Genomic DNA, 20,196 nt, shown 5'->3' with positions numbered 1-20,196 from the left:
CGCTCCGGCCTCCGAGGGCGCCCGGCTCCGACTCCGCGCCCCAGCTGGCCCGGGGCTTGGCGAAGCTGCAGCACTCTGGCGCGCGGCTCAACTACGTGGCCGGGTGCGAGCCGGGGGTGGCGCCTGCGACGGCAGCACCGCCGACAGCCCCGCTCCACACGCCCACCTGCAGCCGACTCACCTCTCTGGGGACCGGGGACCCAGAACCCAGGAGCCAAGGCTGAGGGCGGGGCAGAAGCCACTCGTCGCGGACACTCCCACAGGCTGCCGCGAAACTGTGCCACGGGAGAGCGCGCCTCCTCCGCAAAGGGATTGGCTCCTCAGGGGCGTTCTCTCTCATCTATCGGCTGCTGGGTCTGTCGATGCTGGCGAGAACGGCGCCCCGCCGTCGCAGTGCACTCCGGGAGTTGTAGTCCGCTGGCAAGACTCGCGAGCAAGCGCAGTGGGCGGATCCGCGCGGGGGCTTGCGGTGCTGACTTCCGGCCCTGTGGTCGAGCGTGTTTGGGGAGTCGCGAGTGAGTGCGTCAGGTGAGTGCTCCGCTTCTTGGCGGCCGGGGGCTTGCTGCTGGCAGTCGTCTCAGAGGCAGTTGGGCCAGGTCAGGGCGCCCCTCGCACGCTCGGCGGTCACCCTCCTGTGCCGCGGCCCCTCGCCCCGGCCCACCCGAGCCGGCCAGGGCTGTCCCGATCCCTGTGCCCCAGCGCGAACTCTCTTCGGCCTGTGGCCCTGCCCGTCTCACCCCCGGGAGACCGGAGCGGGAGCCCGCGGACTTGTTTCCTAGTCCACTTCAGCCGCAGGACCTAACCCTAGCATCGAGTGCACTGGAGTACTCAGGGCATCCTTGCCGAATGAAAAGGAAATCAGCCTGGGCTTCCCCGGTGGCGCAGTGGTTGAGAGTCCGCCTGCCGATGCAGGGAACACGGGTTCGTGCCCTGGTCCGGGAAGATCCCACATGCCGCGGAGCGGCTGGGCCCGTGAGCCATGGCCGCTGAGCCTGCGCGTCCGGAGCCTGTGCTCCGCAACGGGAGAGGCCACAACAGGGAGAGGCCCGCGTACTGCATAAAAAAAAAAAACATAAGAACTAGAGTGGAGGAATATGGGATGGTTTCATGCTGTCTTTTTTGATTCTTTTCAGCCTCACTGAGCCTTTTTCAAGTGTGCGTCTGAGTCTGCATGTCTATGAAATGCTCATGTCTCTGATTCCAAAAAGACACACTTTTCACTGGTATCCAGGAGACCCGCTTCTCAGTGATAAGAAAAGAGGTGGAATCTGATCTGCAGGATGGAAGTGGCAACCGGTAAGCCAGTTCGTTGAAGCAAACCATGGCTGCAATAAGGAGTTCCCAGGCACACCCGTCCCCAAGCAAGGACTCCACACAGGGACAGAAATCAGCCCTGCACAACAACGGCCCTGACTATGAAGCTTCCCGCCAGCGCTTCCGGCAGTTCTGCTACCAGGAGGTAGCTGGTCCACATGAAGCTTTTAGCAAACTCTGGGAACTCTGTTGTCAGTGGCTGAGGCCTAAGACACACTCAAAAGAGCAAATCCTGGAGCTGCTGGTTTTGGAGCAGTTTCTGACCATCTTGCCAGAAAAGATCCAGAGCTGGGTGAGGGAGCAGTGTCCAGAAAATGGTGATGAAGCTGTGGCTCTGGTTGAGGATGTACAGAGAGCACCTGGGCAGCAGGTGAGAAAAGGCAGTCAGAACCTTGTGGTTTTAGTCATGAAGAAGCTGGTGTGAGGAGCTCAAGAATCCAGTTACTGGAGAGGCGCTTAGCTGAGAAATGCCAGAAGCTGTCTGCTGCCCAGAAAGTATTAGCTATCCTGCCTTGGTCCTATAGCCTTGGTCTATGGGAAGAATTTCTCATTTGCTGAAATAACTTAGACATTCATATATTCACTGAAACCTTGGAGTCACTAATTAAAGTGAGATAACACTCTCCAAAACAAGGCGAGGAAAAGGACAACAATCCTTCACTCAGCAGGTCAGGAAAATTAGAGATGTTGTTGAATTTAAATCTAACCTCTCTTGCTAGAAGGTTCCTTGAAGGAGTGTGTCATGTGTTGTACACTAAACAAAGTCATATTAGAGCCGGTCCTTGCTGCCTGAATTAAGTGGTCAGTTTGGGACAGTGATGAGTTTCACAAAATACCTACTTGTAGAGGTAAGGACTCGGTCTGAGATCCACTCAGTGTAATGTTTTGTATATTTTGGGAGAAGGGGGGTGTGAAAGGCACAGGAGAAGGAAAAGAAACATGAGGGCTTCAGTTGTGGGAGATTCTGTGGGAAGAAGGCGGCTGAAATCCAGGTCAGAAATCTGGGAGAGGCAACGAATAACGGAGGAGTGTGGGTCAGAGGAGTGCCAGCCTGAACGTGACTGTGGCCAGAGCAGGAAGCAGCCTGCTGGCGCCCGAGTCTGCATGGCTGGATCAGGATGTGCTTGCGTTTCCCAGCGAGGAGGCGGATGTGCACACCAGCTGTAGGAGGAAGAGTGGTGAAGGGGGTGTCGGTGAAATTTCATAGGATTGAAAGGTTTTGACATAATTTGGAGGGGGGAGCAGTATGGTGGTGATGCATTAGAAATGGGGGAAGTTAATTTAATATCCATGATTTGGAGACTGTTAATAATAACCAGGATGGATGGAGAAGGGCAGTGGAGCACATGTACGAAGTTAAGAGTTTGGAGAGGGGACCTAAGCAGAGCGGGAATCCCTCTGTGCTAACAGTCATCCTGGTCCCGGTTCCCCTTGCCATTTCTGTGTGGACCATCTCTCCCTTATTGTCCACCACCATTTCAGGATCACACTCTTAATGTGAATGAAAACAGCATAAGAATGTAAGGGTTAAAATGGCTATTTGAAACCCATCAGGGGGGTGAAGGGGAGAGCAGGAAGTGGAGGTGAGAAGTAGTAAGGGAGGTGAATACCCCAGCTACCTCTCAGTATCTCTCCTCTGTCACTTTAGACAGGAATTTGTAGTGACAGATGATGGGGTCTGTTCTCAGGTCCCGGAATCTGGGAAGGACTTGAAAATGCCCATCGAGGAGACGGCCTCTTTGGGAGCAGCCAAAGAATCACTGAGATCCCACCTGAAACAGGGGGTTCTTCCAGAAGAATGGACTGTGAAGGGGTCACGGAGCTCACCCCAGAGACCGTGGGGACAGTCAGAAGGTAAGCAGAAGCCTCTGCCCTCCCCCAAGGTGTGAGGGACAGTCATCTCTTGGAAATACAGGTCTGAGCTCAAGTTGGCCCCTGGGTTCCAGATTAAATGCCTTTGAGATACATCCAAAAATCAAGTTTTCAAATTATAGTTGATGGTACTAGCACTTAAAATGTGGGTGGAGATCCTTTATGTGTTAGCTTAATTCTCTCTTATCACAAGTTAATTCTATTGCTTCTGAATCAGGTGTTACTAAAGGTGAGCATAATTACCTCACCTTCTACAGAGCAGTTCTTCATGAACTTGAATACAACCCCCTTCCATCCAGCTTAATCTCTTCCAAAATACATTTCTCCTATTACTTTTTCCTTTCTTCCAGTGCTTTTTTAAAAAATTGTCCTAATTTTTTAGAAAAAGGTTAATTAAAAATTTAATTAAATTTAATTGATCTCAAATTCATCACCTAATGTAAAATTAGCCATCTCAAGTGAACCATTCAGTTGCATCTAGTACAGTCACAATGTTGTACTATCACACCTCTGTCTCATTCCAAAAGTTTCATCCTCCCCAAAATAAACGCCATGCCCATTAAGCAGTTGCTCCTCATTCTCTCTTTGTATTTGCCTGTTCTGAACATTTCATAGAAATAGAATCGTACAATACATGACCTTTTGTTTCTAGCCTCTCTCATTTATCACGTTTCCAGCCTACGAAGTATCACTACTTGGTTTGTTTTGGGGGCTGAGTAATATTCCATTGCGCAGACAGACCAAGGCTCTATATCTTTATAAGTCTCTTTCTGTGAAGCACTTTGGCTGCACACATTTCTAGGTTATGTAAAGGCCACTGCTGCCTTTTCTGTGTAATTCAAAGCTGCCCTTACAGGTTTCTAAGTAATTATTTTAAAGCCACCTTACCTTTATTTAACTCAGATCCTAAAGAAAAGCACTGTGTCTTCATGCTGTTTAAAAAGGCAAGCTTCTGTTGATGAAATGAGAAACAGTCTTAAGAGTTTATTTGCTTTTGTATTTTTTTGGGGGGGGGGGTAGGAGGTTATTAATTATTTATTTTTGCTGGGGTGGGTCTTCGTTTCTGTGCGAGGGCTTTCTCTAGTTGTGGCAAGCGGGGGCCACTCTTCATCGCGGTGTGGGGGCCTCTCACTATCGCGGCCTCTCTTGTTGCAGAGCACAGGCTCCAGACGCGCAGGCTCAGTAGTTGTGGCTCATGGGCCTAGTTACTCCACGGCATGTGGGATCCTCCCAGACCAGAGCTCGAACCTGTGTCCCCTGCATTAGCAGGCAGATTCTCAACCACTGCGCCACCAGGGAAGTCCCTGCTTTTGTATTTTTTAAGTGAAGTAAATACACTATCAATATGTTAGAAAACTTTGCCATTTAGAATTTATTTACTTTTAATCCTTGGGAACATCTGTGCTCTTTGGTGTGTGATTTCTGAGACTTTGGGGTCTGAGTAAAGGGGGCAGGACTCACTGTGTTCCACGTTCTGCAACCTCAGCTCACTGTACCTGCGGGCTGCTCCCAAGTGGTGAAACCTCCCCAGGGGTCAAGTTCCACTAATAAGTCATCAAAATGTACCATTTTCTTTGTACTATTCTTGAAGATGGGGATCTGGAAAAGAATGTATTATCTTGGTCTGAAAAAAAAAAAGAATCGAGTTCCCATGGTATTTTTAAGAGCACTATAGGGGATTTCCCTGGTGGCACAGTGGTTAAGAATCTGCCTGCCAATGCAAGGGACACCGGTTTGAGCCCTGGTCCAGGAAGATCCCACATGCGGTGGAGCAACTAAGCCTGTGTGCCACAGCTACTGAGCCTGTGCTCTCGAGCCCACAAGCCACAACTACTGAGCCCATGTGCCACAACTACTGAAGCCTATGCACCTAGAGCCTGTTCTCTACAACAAGAGAAGCCACTGCAGTGAGAAGCCCACATACCACAACAAAGAGTAGCCCCCACTCGCCGCAACTAGAGAAAAGCCTGCGCATAGCAACGAAGACCCAGCATAGCCAAAAACTAGATAAATAAATTAAAAAAAAAAAAAAAGCATTATAGTCATCTCTGAGTGGTTGGGCAATGAGACATTCCCTCCCCTTGCTCCCAAGTATTCTATTAAAATTTTTAAAAAATATACTATGGGGCTTCCCTGGTGGCGCGGTGGTTAAGAGTTCGCCTGCCAATGCGGGGGATACGGGTTCGAGCCCTGGTCCGGGACGATCCCACATGCCGCGGAGCCACTAAGCCCGTGCGTCACAACTACTGAGCCTGTGCTCTAGAGCCCGTGAGCCACAACTACTGAACCCACATGCCTGGAGCCCGTGCTCCGCAGCAGGAGAGGCCACTGCACTGAGAGGCCCAGGCACAGCAGCGAGGAGCGGCCCCCGCTTGCTGCAACTAGAGAAAGCCCGCGCACAGCAGCGAACACCCAACGCAACCAAAAATAAATTAAAAAAATATATATACTATGCACATATTTCTTTAGAATGAAAAAACCTTTTTTTAAAGCTATTATGTCAGGAGAGATCTGTTGAAAGGAACTTCTTAACACACAGACCATTGGCTGTGGCAGTGGTCCTGAAACTTGACTGCATCAGACTCACCTGAGGACGTGTTAAACAGATTCCCAGGCCTCACCCCCAGAGTTGCTGATTCATTATATCCCAGTGGGGCCCAGGAATATGCATCTCTGATGAGCTCCCAGGTACTGCTGAGGCTGCTGGCCTGGGGACCCCACTCACAACCTCTGCTCTGTGGCTGTTACGTGGAGACTGCCCTCTAACAGTGGCTGTTTTCTCCCCTAGCCTGGCTTACTCTGCAGGCTCCCAGGAACCTTCCTCAGAGGAGGGGTCTTGGAGACCAGGAGACAGGTGCTGTGCTCCACATAGCTGGGGCCCAGGTGAGCTACGGTGGATACCTTTTGTCTCTTTAAGTTCCCCTTTCATCTTGTGCTCACTCTCAGCCTAAAGTCCCTTATTTTCTAGAGATGCTGGAAAGATTTTTACGTGGTCCATTGAGTTTCTCTTGGGTTGTTTCCTTGTTCTGTCCACTGACATCATCATATGGCTCTTTACCCATCCCTTATTTTCTAGAGATGCTGGAAAGATTTTTACGTGGTCCATTGAGTTTCTCTTGGGTTGTTTCCTTGTTCTGTCCACTGACATCATCATATGGCTCTTTACCCATCCCGATCCTTCTCTTGGAGGCCTGACCTCTCCCTGCCTTGCTTTGCCCCTGATCTGATACCCGTGGTCCTGTCTCTGCCCCACCCCAAGCTAGAGCGGTGCTATTTTATCGGTAGCAGCAGACCCCTGTGTTGTTACAGGGATGAGCCACATGTGAGGACAGAGCCATATCCCTCTGTCAGGAAGGGCAGATAACACCTGGGCCCCAAACAGAGGGCCCTCTACAGGGCCTGGCTGGGTAAGGATCCACGTTCCCTCTAGGTCCAGAGTGAATGTGTTCAGTTGTCTGGAGACAGAGAGACCAAGAGAACCCAAGAGGAAAGGAGACAGAGGCAGTGGGGAGCCTGTTGGGTGGGGGGAAAGAAGGAACAGGAACATACTGAGAGGCGACAAGAGACACAGAGAAAGGAAGACACAGAGAGGGACAGAGTGATAGAAGGAAGGGAAAGCACGGGCTTATGACAGGGGCAGTGGGGACAGAGCATGTGGGAGGCAGAGGATGAGTGGAGAGGGAAGACAGACAGCAGCTAGGGAGGCACAGGCTGTGCTGGGAACAGGGGAGAGATGAGTGAACTTGTGCTCACACACACAGCTGTGATAGGTCCTGGGGAGCAGAGGAGACTGAAAGACAAGAGAATCCAACCGTGATAGTCTACTTCTATGCCCAGGCCCTTCAGGAGGCAACAAGAGCCCTTTTTCAGAGTCTCTGGACCGATCTCTTGCCTTTTTTCAAATCAGTTTTGCCCCATCTGGGCTGCTCCTCCTCAAAGCAGCCTCCCCGACCATCAGATTCAGAGACAGATGCTCTGCAGCCTTGATGTCTCCTCCCTGCATCTCCACATGCAGGGTTGCTCATTCATGGTCGGAAGGACATCCTGGGCTGGATCAGAGAACACGCAGGGACCCCAGATATGCAGGGCTGCAGGGCAAGGAAAAGGCCTAAGACTCCCACAAGGGAGACTAGAGTGAAAGCCCATGAGACACCAGCAAACAGGGAAGAAGAAATCAAGGGTGAAGCACAAGAGCCAGACTCAGCAAATGGGACAGAGCCTGGCCCACCCTGGGTGGCCAAGGACACCAGGACTCTCCTGTCTGTTCTCAGCAGCCTCGGTTTTATGAGAAACTGCAGGAGCACCAGCAGAGCAGCCAGCTCTGTGGGGAAGTCGCTGAGTTCTTGTGTGAACGAGGTTTCCACCAGACTCTGGAGCAGCATGAACCAGTTCAGAAGCCTCTGGGCCAGTGACTGTCGAAGGAGGGGAGGCTGCAGCCAGGCACCCTGTGCCTTTCAGGAGGAGAAGGAAGCTCTGCCAGCCTCACAGGGCTCCTCCAGTTCTCCCAGGAGCTTGGCAGACAGGGCTGTTGAGGCCAAAGGGCCAAGCCTGGCTCAGCGGCCATGGCTCATGGGCCCAGCCACTCGGCGGCATGTGGGATCTTCCCGGACCGGGGCATGAACGCGTGTCCCCAGCATCGGCAGGCGGACTCTCAACCACTGCGCCACCAGGGAAGCCCTGAGACAGCTACAAATTTGACAGGAAGCAGCCAGTCCAGGAAACTGGAGTCCCCACACCTACAGCCAGCTCCAGAGCCACGTGGGTGAGGGCCTCTCGGCACACATGTCCTGGTACTGTCACCTATAAGCAAACCATGCCCCCACTTTGTGCCTTGTCTTCCAGCTGTAAGTTGAGGACTGTTCCTGTTCCCTCACTGCTGGGGAAATGCTGGGATGAAGGCTCTAGTGGACACCCAACATAAAGCCATTCACTCGGCCACCTGCAGGTTACACACAGGGAAAAGCAGTACCTAAACAATTATGTTGTCTTGGTAACCCAGGGGATTTTCTTTTGAGTTGTAAATTGTAAAGCCAAAGCCTGGGCTTTTCTGTGACCTAAGAAGTAAATTGTGTGAGTAAATGTTATATCTAGATTTTGTTAACTGAACATAAAAGAACGAAGCTAATGTTAGCCTGGGGAAGGAGCACTGTGTTCTCTGTGGAAGGTGGGTGATGTCCTAGCTGGAGCCGCTGTGTGGATTCAGAGAGCTGTCATCTTAGTCTGGGAATCAGGTTCCATTGTAGCTGCAGGGCAATGGGGCAGGATAAGAGTGATGGAGCATGTGGGGACAGAGGGTGGGTTGCATTTTTAATTTGGGTTGTCAGGGTAGTTCTCACTGAGAAAATGACATTAGAGATGTGAAGGAGAATGGGTGAACTGTGTGACTCTCTGGGGAGACTAACAGTCGGAGGGGATCACCAGTGCAAAGGCTCTGAGCTAGAGGAGCCTGGGCAAGGAGGCCAGTGCGCCTGGTGCAGATTGAGAGGGGATGAGAGTAATAAACAAGGTCAGAACCAGATCACGTGGGGCAGCACTACTGAGTGAAATTGAGAGCAAGCATTTAGAAACTTTTATAGCAATCTGACATTGCTGCAGCATCTAACTGCATATTCAATGTATTTTGAAAAACAAAAAAACCTGGTTCTTCACAGATACTTTGAGAAGCACTAACCTAGGGCCTCAGGCCCTACATAGAGGACTTTGTAAGGACTCTGGCTTTTTCTGTGTGAAATGGGGTAGCCTTGCAGGATTCTGAGCAGAGGAGTAATAGTTTTAAAAGGATCATGTTGAGAATTTCAATTTATTTGACACTTAACTCTATTTAAACATGTGTTCGTGTCTCCGTTTTCTTACGGAGACCTTTGGAGGACTGTGGTCTTCTTGAAGGCAGGGTCCATGTCATATGACAGTTGCATTTCTCAGAAACTGGCCTGCTGGCACTCACAGAGGTTAGTTGAGTTGAATGAAGAGGAGGGGCCCACTCTGACAGCTGGATTGAGAGAGACTGTAGGAGGTCCAGAGGAGAGTCAAGACCAGGTAGGCGGCCACTGCAGTAATCCAGGCACAAGAAGACAGTGGCTCAGAGAAGAGTGGACTAGAGGGTGATGAGAAGAGGCTGCGTGCCCTTCAGAGCATCATGACCAGGTGTGGTCAGAATGCATTTGCTGGGACGGCTCTAGACAAATGAGCCCTCAGCCACCGGCCCAGATGGGCAGCCCCTGTGGGGCCTGTGCTGAGTGTTCTTGAGTAACCAGCCTTCCTGAACTGCTCTTCCCAGACCTTTACTACTTATTCTCACCTTGGGACACTACCTGCAGTAATTCAGTTTCTTGCATACACAGGGATGACAAGAAATATAAACAGATGTACAGGAGCCAGATCAGGAGGGACTCAGACATCAGAGGTGGGACTTAGCAGAAGTATCCTATCTTCCCTCTTGTGAATCTTTGCTTCCATCCAAGTCTTACCTGTTCACCAGGTCCTCTTATATGGCCACTCACCCTCAGAGATTCCCACCACCCTGGAGACAGACAAGCACGAGGCTTATCGTGAATCATCTCTCAGGGGAAATTAGTGGGATTCAGGATAAAGAGAAATAAAAGCAGAAGCTTTGGTAAAGACTCTACAACCCCTCCTCAGCTGGAGAGGATTTCACTGGAAGTTGTTGCTTTAGGAACAAGCGCACAGTGAGATCTCCCCAGGAACAACAGTAGCCAGCATGGCATAATTTGAGAGACTAGGATGTGGCTTCCTGGGCTGCTAAAACCCTGCACTGCGGTATCAGCCTGCCCTGCTCTGGTCACTGAGTTGTCTCCTGGCAGCAAGTGTGCACTGGGGCTATGAAGAGACCAAGACACTCCTGGCCATTCTCAGTTTTATGAAAAACTCCAGACCCATCAGCAGAACAGCCAGATCTCCAGGGCCTTGGTGGAACAACTCCAGGAGCAAAGCTTTCTGCAGACCCCAGAGCAGCATTGCGCCAAGTTCAAAAGCCTGCAGTTGAGTTCCCGCAACATGAGGAGAGGCTATGTGCCTGAGCCTTGTATCTTTTACGAGGAAACTGATGCCCTTTCCAGCCCCTGGGCCTCTGCACCTACTATGGCAAGCAGTACTGATCCTGGCCAAGAGGGAAGTTGAGGCTAGAGAGCTGAGTCAGCAGAATGGGGGGCCCACAGAGGCTGGAGAAGGTACCACCGTGGATGGTGAAGACTGGGAGGAAGAGGATTTCAGGGATCCTGGCCAGGCGGTTAGGAGGGTTGGCCTGCCAGACCTGTTCCCAAACAGACATGGTAAGACTCTTGGCTTTGACTCTTGGTCAAAGCATGGGAAAGTCCACTTAGGGCCATTAGCCTGGCATCATCAGAGAGCCATTCTGCTCCTGGCCTTGTCATCATCTTGATGTAGACCTGACATAGGCCAGAGAGTCTTGCTTTTCATGGTTAAGGATTATTTCCTTTGCACTTCAGAGCCCCGATTTTGCTTTGCTGGCCTCTTTCACAGGGTCCATGTCATTCTTCCCCATGGATTTGCACTTACTTTGCTTCCACAGATGGCCAGTCAGGTCTTCAGCCCAGACTCTCTCTCCTTCTCCAGCACTGACTCTCCTTTCAAATCTAAGCCTGGGCTTCCCAGATGCCCAGCAACTTGCCTTCTTCCTGTTTGAGATGGTTAAACCCGGGGTGGCCTTTTGTTACTCTTCCCAGAAGCCAGGCCATTCAAGAACTGAGACAGATGACAAACAGCTTGACTCCTTGACTCATTGTGTCAGAATATCCAAAAAGAGGTGCAATAGGAGCAAAGTGGGTGGATGGAGTTTTGGGTATATTTACTTGTGATCATAGAATTTGGAACTTAAAAATATTACAATTGGAAAATAAAACTTAGGTTTTTAATTAGCAGAAGCCTGAATCACATGAGAATTCCAATTAGTTTTTCTTCTTAAAGGTAGTTTAGTTGTAATTCTTTCCTCATTCCATTGTTTCCTGCTCCACAGTCTGATGTATTTTTTTTTTTTTTTTATGGCTGCGTTGGGTCTGTGTTGCTGCACACAGGCTTTCTCTAGTGGTGAGTGGGGGCTACTCTTCATTGTGGTGCACGGGCTTCTCATTGCGGTACTTCTCTTGTTGCAGAGTACAGGCTCTAGGTGCGTGGGCTTTAGCAGTTGTGGCACGTGGGCTCAGTAGTTGTGGCTTGTGGGCTCTAGAGTGCAGGCTCAGTAGTTGTGGCACAAAGGCTTAGTTGTTCCGTGGCATGTGGGATCTTACTGGACCAGGGCTCGAACCCGTGTCCCCTGCATTGGCAGGCGGATTCCTAACCACTGCACCACCAGGGAAGTCCCGACAGTCTGATGTATTTCTCTTCTTGCAGGTATTGAGATCAAGAGCGGGATTACAAAAGAGAATTGGAAATGGGATGATACAGAGGAAGCAGAAATGAGCAAGCCTTTTCAGAGAAAGTCCAGTGAAGTCTTCTGGCATTCTGAGCTAAAAAGAGGCTGGGCGGGTGCTCCAGTGTCAAGAAGGCAACAAAGATGTTCTCCAGGGGAGAGTGAGGAGAAACCCCCATCCCAGAAGAGAATGAGTCACCAGAGACTTCGTACTGGGGAAAAGGCCTGTACACATTTCCTGTGTGGGAGAAACTGCTCTCAGAGTTCTCCCTCTCACCACCAGCCAGTCCCCAAAGTGGAAAAACCTTCTAAATGTCACGAATGTGGGAAAAGCTTTAGCCGAAGTTCTTATCTTGTTCGACACCAGAGAATCCACACGGGAGAGAAGCCTCACAAGTGCAGTGAATGTGGGAAAGGCTTCAGTGAGCGCTCCAACCTCACTGCCCACCTAAGAACTCACACAGGGGAGAGACCCTACCAGTGTGGGGAATGTGGGAAAAGCTTCAACCAGAGCTCCAGCCTCATTGTCCACCAGAGGACCCACACGGGGGAGAAGCCTTATCAGTGCACTGTCTGTGCAAAGAGATTCAACAACAGCTCCCAGTTCAGCGCTCACCGGCGAGTCCACACTGGGGAGAGCCCACACAAGTGTGGGCAGTGTGGGAAAAGCTTCAACAATGGCTCCCACTTGAGTGCCCACCAGAAAACCCACACGGGAAAAGCCTTACCAGTGCTCTCAGTGTGAGAAAATCTTCACTAAGAACCCTTCCCTCATCCACTATCAGGGGGTGCACACAGAAGAGGTTCCCATATCCCAGGAAGGAAGGCATGTGCTATGAGTGTGGAAGAAACCTGACGGATCAATTCCTTATGTCAACACGTGTTTCTGGCGCTTCCTTCTGCTTGTTGAGAATTCTACTGGGCAATCCCCAGCTTAGCTATAGGTTTATTGACAACCAGATCTTAAGAACCATGTCCAGAAACAGGAATCAGGGTAAGAATGCTGAACTCTTTCTGGCTCTGCCTGGGACTCCTGGGTCCTGTCTCATTGTCGATTTCAATTCTGTTTGAAGGGGACAAGGCTACAGGATCCATAAGTCCTGCCAGGAAACCTGGGTATGACTGTTCCCAACAGAGAATGGGGGGGCTAGTGGCCTGAGCACTGTTTCTGGGCCATGTCAGAGAAGAAATTCTCCACCCTCATGGGAAGCACATCTAGAAGTTAACAGCCTGGATGTATTCTAAACCAACAACTGACCTCTGACACCTAGTGTTAGGTACTACTGCTAACTTCAGAGCAGATCACTACTCTGTAATCCAGCCACCACCAAAGAAAGAACAAAGGAAAGGAAGGAGAGGTTAAGCCACTGGGCAATATTAAATCTGTTTCCCTTGGTGACATAATCTCAGAGCAAGGGTAACATCTAGGTTAATCTTTGTAAGATTCCTCATTTTACCATCACCTCCACCCCAGTTCCTGGTTTATTGTCTCTTATAGTTAACACTTTCTACAAGCTTATAACCATTACCACTTCTGTTGACAATAAAGGTGTTTCTCCCTCTACTTCTTTGGCCTTTGGTTGAAATTTTCTCCATTAGAAACTTTACTCTCATGCAGAAGCCTGCACGGTCCTCAAGAGGATCCAAGGGTAGAAACTGCTTCAGGACAGTAGGACATGCAGAGAAGGAATAAGGGGCAGAAAATGGGGAGAGAAGGAATACAGTTGGGTTGGGGAGTAAGGAAAACACAGGGGCTGCAGGCAGCTCTGACTACAGGTGAAAAGAAGGCTGGGTGTGAGGAGCATGAAGAGCCAAAATTAAAGCTTACTGATCCAGAACAAGGCATAGATGTTTAAGCTTTTGTGAAATCTCTATGATAAAATGTGAAAGATGGGTAAGTTGTCCATGGTTCTTGGCCTGTGCATGCAAGTTCTCAGTACCTTGCCTAAGCTTTGTTGAAAAGCAAGTGTCATGGTCTCTGCTTTAAGCCTTCTTGAGGAATTACAGATGAGCAAAGGAGAGTGTATACTCTACCTCAAAGCCCCCCAAAATTTTTTTTTAATTTAGAAAAAGAGAAGCAAAGGCAGGACAGAAAAATATACTTCAGTGTTTCCTCAGTTTGAGTCTCGCTTGGCCCATCCCACAGTTCTCTGCATACACGGTCCTTGAACATGGCCCAGTGGACAAGCTATGCAGGTCAGTTCCCAGAGTCACATACTTACCTCTGCTCTACAGAGAGTGGGAAAAAAATGATACCTTAGGAAAGCTCAGGCAAAGGCAAAGAGATGGGCTTGAATGTGACCCATTGGGGGACAGCCTGACTTCATTGGAGATCATGGTGGGGAAGAGGGGGACAGCCCGGGGTGGATCAACTACTGAAGGGCTTTGTACACCAGCTCAAAGAAGCTGGCTTTGATAAGTGAGGAAAGCCAGTGAAAGTCAATGGAATCGCTAAAGAAGCACAGGTACCCAGGCCTCACAGGCAGGTTCCTCCCACTCCTGGGTCTGCGGTAACCAGGGAAACTGGGATGCAACTGTTGAACTCCTTGCATTCTTAGATTGCCTCCACCGTCCAAACTGCTTTATCCTGTAGTCTGCTGGGCAGCAGAAAGAACACAGAGTACTAGAGCACGCAGCCCTTGCCTGTCAGCCTCTTGGGAGGGTCTGGAGCAGACAGTAAGAACTGGAGAATACATCCAGTTATTCATTCATTCAGGAAACATCTGATTGCCTATAAAGTACCAGGTATTACACAGAAGCCAAATACAAAGCAGTGAACGAAACACACTGTATCTTCCTTCCAGAACCAGCCTTACTGGACCCCTCAGAAATACAGCACAAGTCAGGCAGCACACCCAGCCCCCAAGCCCCAAGATCTGAGTTCCAGCTCCGCAGGGCCACTCTTCTAAGTTCCGAGTTCTGATAACCTAACCTGCTTCTGAGTTCTGATAAACCCAACCTTTCCCCCTACTCCCTGTGTGGTCGCTGCTTCCTACAGTTACCACCTCTGTTACCTTAGTGTCTACGTCCCACTGACAAATCAGCATGATCACTGCACCAACCACTTGAGAATAAATTTGAAGTAGGTTGTACAAAAGGCAACACCCCCACATCTATCCATTTCCTCTGACATGTAACTTATACTCCTGGTTGCTTCAGCCCTTCAGATATCCATTGAAAAGCCAGTTTTCCCCTGTACGTTTAATACTGGGGCTCTCCATATAGTGTCTGTACATCCCTTCCTCACTGAAACATTTTAACTCATTGATACAATTTTTCAATTGACAGCATGCCTTTTTCCCAAGGACTGCTAACCACTTGCCACAGACAGGATCAAATAAATATTCTCACAACCCAGAGAAGTAGCGCGAAGCCTGCACACCATTCCCTTTTCACACATCTGCTGTGGTTCCTCAGCCTAAGGTGGCTGATGGGTGGTCACAGCCAAAGCCAGAGCTGGGCCCCTCAGGCCTCCTACCCAACTTCCTTTCCTCTTGCCACCTCTTGTCTGCCTCTCCTGTGAGGGACTGCCTTACCGGTCAGTTTGGGAACAGCCAGGATTCCTGGGGTCCTGGGTGAGACTGTGCCCATGTCATCGCTGACACCATCACAGGCGAACCCTCGCTTTCACCATCATCAGCTCCAGCCTCCTCGCAGTCCTGCTGCTCGTCCTCGGCTCGGCTTCTGGATAGAGACAAAGAGAAGGACTGAGTGCAGGTCACAGGACACTAGCAATTAACCTGGCTACTCCCTGTAATATGGAAGTTAGCCTGAAGGATTTTGAACTTGTGCCACTCTGTTCTGGCATCTGGAGAAAGCTGTGGTCCTGAAGCTGCTCGGGCATTCCCTGTACACTTGGCCATTCTAGTGGCACTTCTGGAGTTTTTGATAAATTGGGGATTTACTGAGATTTGCACGTAAAGTCTGGGTTTCCTGGTAGCCCCAATGCACACCTATCATAGGTTTAAAGTGACTTGCATGGTGATTAAAGTGAAAGAGCTGGATTTTGAACCTGGGTCAGATCAATTTCAAAACCTTTAATTTTTCACTGTCACTCTCAACACTCTTTCTGGCTAACAATTTCTGTGAAACCTCCAAACACAGACCTTATACTACATGTTCATGCCACGAGGGCAGCCTTGTTGTGGCAGGGGCCGTAGGCCCAGCCTCCTGGGGAGGAGGAAGGTACAGTTGAGGTTTCATGTCACACCCATTACCAGCAACTACCTCCCAGGCATGGTGTTGTGCCTGGCACAAGATTAAGAGCTAGTTATTACACAGTATAGATTAGACATGGTTCCCAAGAAACTTTTACAGCCAAAAGTGAGAAAAAGCAAAAAGAGACCCATTAAAAAGACAGAAAAGGAGACCCATCAGAGATCTCACTTGTTATACAGGATGGTAAAAAGGTACCCCTTCTGTCGAGGCACGGTACGTGTGGCTGGGCAGAGAGTCAGGACCCTGCCACCTGATAGTGGCAGAGTCTTACAGGTCTAAACTAAGATCTGGCCCTGTGCCTTGCATGGCAGCAGGTCACCATGTAAGCCCCTAGACCTGATTCATACATGACCCTTCTAAGAGCTATCATGGAATGAAGTTTTCTGAAGGGAGAACCAGAGGGAACGACAAAGCCTCTATATGGAACTGAGCTGCCTCAGAACCACAACTGCGTCCCAAATCACTAGCTTCCTGCTCCCAACTGTGGTCATGACCGAACGATAAGGTTACGTCTCTGATGGATGGCACCGGCACGGACAACCTCTCATTCCTGGATTCTTCCTGCCTCTCCCCTTTCCAGCCTGAGACTCTGTTCTTCAAATAGGTGGGTTGTTCTTTAAGGCCCCAGGGTCTGAGTGGTCTGAGCATAGCTCTGCCTCTTCTCTTGGGAAAGCCCCTGAGGATGGGCTTCATGGTCTCCAATAGAAGCCTGGTAACTGCCCCCCTCCCCACCATAACCCCGGTTGCTGGCTCTTCTTGGAGCACAAACACCATCACCTGGAAATAAACCCCATCAATGGACACCCTACCTCCCCCGCCAAAGATCATCATATGGGCCCAGGGAGGAAAAGTATAGGAACGGAGATTCCTGCAAAGCCAGAGTTAGAAACTTGATTGAGGAATATGATGTGTGTGGCTGAGCAGAACAGCAGAGAGTGCTTCCGAGTCCTGTGTGCTCAGGGCAGTGCTGGGAGGTCTGGGGCAGCCCCTGCCCAGGGCCCCACAGCGCTGTTATATCTTGCAGCACTACTATCAGTCCTCAGCAGGTCCCCAGTCTGGCCCTCTCCTGACCAGAAATCCGGTTCTGTTTATCTATTTTGTGAGAGGTGTGACCCAGACCCTGAGGACGTAACCAAAGTTCCCACAGCTAGCTGAGCGTTATAATCCCTCTGTCTTCAACAGGCATGTCAAGAACCAGAAGACTCTCGTTTACAGAGCTGGCTCAGGTCATTATAACCTGCAGAGGAGAAAGCCTGAGTTCTACAGGGACAAATACTTCCCTTCCTTTATTCTTGGCAGCTGAGACCTACTGAAAGCTCGGTGATTGATGAGGGTCCAAACTCTCTCTCCACCCACCCTCCTTCCTTCAAAGGGGAAAGAAAATCTGTTCTCTTAAAAGCTGGCATGGACACCAATAAGGAAAACAAACAAGTGCTTGAGAAGCAACAGCTAAATCAAGGTTTTCCACCTTGTTCCAACTGCTTGTCCCCTAACCCAGGCCCTCTCCAACCTGATCCCATTTCTCTTTCTTTACTCCCCTTCTCACCATTACCTTCGTCTCCTGGGTTCTCACTCTAAAAGCTGCACCAAGGTCACTGCCTTCTCAACGCTTCCTGGATGATGCACCCTCATCCAGGCTTGGATCTTCCTATGCAGAAAGGAAGACGTGTAGGGAATTGCTTCAGCTCCAGGATCTTCTCGTTGATGTAGTTTGGGCTGCAGCCATCATAAGCACAGCTCTCAGAGCTGGCTGAAAGCTTGTGAGTGAGGCCCAGCAGTTGCCAATATCGTGAGAGTCTGAAGAGCTGGTGGGACACCTCCAAGTTGCCAACCTCTCTGAGATGTCAGAACCTGCCATCAGCCACCTGAGAGAATGTGAGTAATGAAGACAAATTCAACTGAGGCTCATGTGTTCTCAAATGCAGTTCCTACAATGTGGAGAATCACTTCCAGCTAGGCCTCTCCAATAAGAACTTCATTTCTACTTCACTTTGCTAAGTTTGGGTGAGAAGGTATAGTTTTTTTTGTTTTGTTTTGTTTTTTGCAGTACGCGGGCCTCTCACTGTTGTGGCCTCTCCAGCTGCGAAGCACAGGCTCCGGACGCGCAGGCTCAGTCGCTATGGCTTATGGGACCAGCCGCTCCGCGGCACGTGGGATCTTCCCGGACTGGGCACGAATCCGCGTCCCCTGCATCGGCAGGCGGACTCTCAACCACTGCGCTCCCATTCAAGTCAGACAGTGTCCTAATGGAAATCTCACAGACTTTGTCAGGTGGATCCAGTTTCCAGTGCCAGTTCAACTCCTCATTAACTGATGTGGGGCGAAATACTCAACTTCTCTAAGCTTCTTTTTCTCATCTGAGCATAACTATACCAATCCTGCAGCATACAGAAAAAGATTAGAAATGCTATTTGTAAAGCATCTGGCCAGTGCTTGGCACTTACAAGATGCAGAGTAAATGGTTTGTGGTGATAATAACAGAAGCTCTATCTTACAGGAACTTCTTTATAGCATATCTCACTACTCGATATGTATTTATTGGTTTCATGTCTGTCATCCCTACAAGAATGTAAGGTTCTTGGAGAGCAGGTAATTTGTTTTGTTCATTGCTGAATCACAGCACCTTGAATAGTGTCTCATGCAAAATAAATATTTTGCAAAGGAATGAAAGGGTGAAAAAAGACAAGGAAGTCTGGGTCTTTAGACCTGATTGACTGCTTAAAGTACTTAAGCATTGTAAAGAATATGAAAGGAGGCGAAGACTGGTCTCTGGCTGAGACGTCTCTGAAATCTGTCTCCCCTTCGTTTCCACTTCTATCGCTATAAGGTTGCATTTCGGAACTTCAGCACTATTTTTTGTTGTTGTTTTAAAGCTCAGGTTTTTGTTTTTTGGCTACGCTGCGCGGCACGCAGGATCTTAGTTCACCGACCAGGGATCGAACCCCAGCCCCCTGCAGTGGAAGTGTGGAGTCCTAACTGCTGGACCTCCAGGGAATTCCCTTGAACTTCAGCACAACAGTATTGACATTTGGGGCCAGACCAGTCTTTATTGTCTGTGTGGGTCGGGGTGGGGGGTTGGGGGGGTGTCCTATGCATTGTAGGATGTTTAGCTGCACTCCTTGTCTCCACCCACTAGATGTCAGGAGCACCTGTCAGTCATGACAAGACTACTCCAGATTTTGCCAAATATCTTTGGGGGGTCAAAATCTTCCCTGGTTGAGAACCCCTGGTCAGGGACACATCATTAGGCCAGGCTGGTACAAGAGTCTTCCATCTATCTACCTGATCTTCCTACAGAGCAGATCTGGATCTCTTGACTTTCTACAAATCTAATTCAATTGTGTAAACTGCTCTGCTCAAAAGCCTTCAAGACTTCCTAATACCACTGAAATAAGTCAAGATCTCCTAACTTGCAAAGGCTCTCCCTGGATTCTAGATCTAACCTACTGCTCCAGTCTCACTGCGCCCTCTCCTTCCTACACATGGTCTACAATCCAGCACAGGTGAACTGGTCCCACATCGTGGAACAGGCTCTCTGCTTTCCATAGTGTCTTTGCCCTCTAACCTTTTCCCAAGACCTGATTTCATTCTTTCCAGAGAAACTGAACACCAGGGGCTGCCAATCTCCATTCCTCCCAAGCTAGGGAGGAAGGGCACCTAAGCCTAGAAATTAGAAATACGGTAAATTTTATGTTCTCATGAGTGGAGTCCATCAAAGAAGACAAAAAACCCACTGGAAGAGGATTGGTAACAGCACCATCACCACCTTCTTGACGCTCTGAACTCCTCGGCCCTGTCTGTAACTCTTTCTCAGGGAGCCTTCTCTTACTCCACCTAACACCAGAACTTGTTTCTGAAAGTTTATCTACTCCACAGTTTGGGAGCTCTCTGAGTGCAAGGAGCATGTCTGAACTGTGTTCGTGTCCTCACTGCCCAACACAAGGGCGCACAAGGACGCGATAGGGCCTCGGTGAACCAGTGTTTTATTCACGTAAAGCACAAGGGTAAAAGGCTCTGCGCCTTTCAAAGCACACTTCACGGGGAAAGAAAGCGGACAGGAGCCTCCAAAGGGCGACAGGTCCCGTACACCAGCCTACCATGTTCCCAGGCCTCTCCAAACAGAGGGAGGCGGCACCGGGTCACGGCCACTGAGAGCCTTCCCGTCACAAGACCCAGGACATCATGAGAGCCTCAGGGGAGAGGGCGGAGCCGCGGAGCTCCAGTCCGCCCCGCCGCGAAAAGCCTCAAACGCGCGACTCACCCACCTGGTCAAATTTCCCAGAACGCGCGGCCTGAAGCTGCCGCGGGGCAGGCCGGGACCTCCAGAAAGCCTGACGAATGCGCAAGGGCTAAGCCGGAAAACAGCGCCGCCGGATACGCACAACCCTCCCCAGCTGGTTCCGCCC

The 20,196-nt window shown here is 49.9% G+C and overlaps 1 protein-coding gene and 1 long non-coding RNA gene across 2 annotated transcripts; one reads left to right on the top strand and one right to left on the bottom strand.

The window, feature by feature from the left end:
• Nucleotides 1-447: 447 nt before the first annotated feature.
• Nucleotides 448-13,136, top strand: ZSCAN32 (zinc finger and SCAN domain containing 32). The gene is given in 9 exon segments (XM_024759553.1): nucleotides 448-528; nucleotides 1,134-1,684; nucleotides 3,003-3,168; nucleotides 7,895-7,897; nucleotides 10,008-10,049; nucleotides 10,052-10,319; nucleotides 10,321-10,475; nucleotides 11,554-12,289; nucleotides 12,291-13,136. Coding segments are annotated over 8 exon segments (1,854 nt in total). The 5' UTR covers nucleotides 448-528; nucleotides 1,134-1,321; the 3' UTR covers nucleotides 12,412-13,136.
• LOC112409423 (uncharacterized) lies at nucleotides 7,806-20,189 on the bottom strand. Its single transcript, XR_003005151.1, has 4 exons — nucleotides 20,056-20,189; nucleotides 17,343-17,655; nucleotides 15,109-15,256; nucleotides 7,806-9,233 (listed from the first exon to the last, which is right to left on the bottom strand). It is a non-coding gene; the product is annotated as an uncharacterized LOC112409423 (long non-coding RNA).
• Nucleotides 20,190-20,196: the final 7 nt, after the last annotated feature.

Source organism: Neophocaena asiaeorientalis, unplaced genomic scaffold (assembly GCF_003031525.2).
Source record: "Neophocaena asiaeorientalis asiaeorientalis breed wild unplaced genomic scaffold, Neophocaena_asiaeorientalis_V1.1 scaffold254, whole genome shotgun sequence".
Taxonomy (NCBI): Eukaryota; Metazoa; Chordata; class Mammalia; order Artiodactyla; family Phocoenidae; genus Neophocaena; species Neophocaena asiaeorientalis.
Note: the sequence above shows the minus strand (reverse complement) of the source record. Positions and strands in the feature narration are given on the sequence as shown.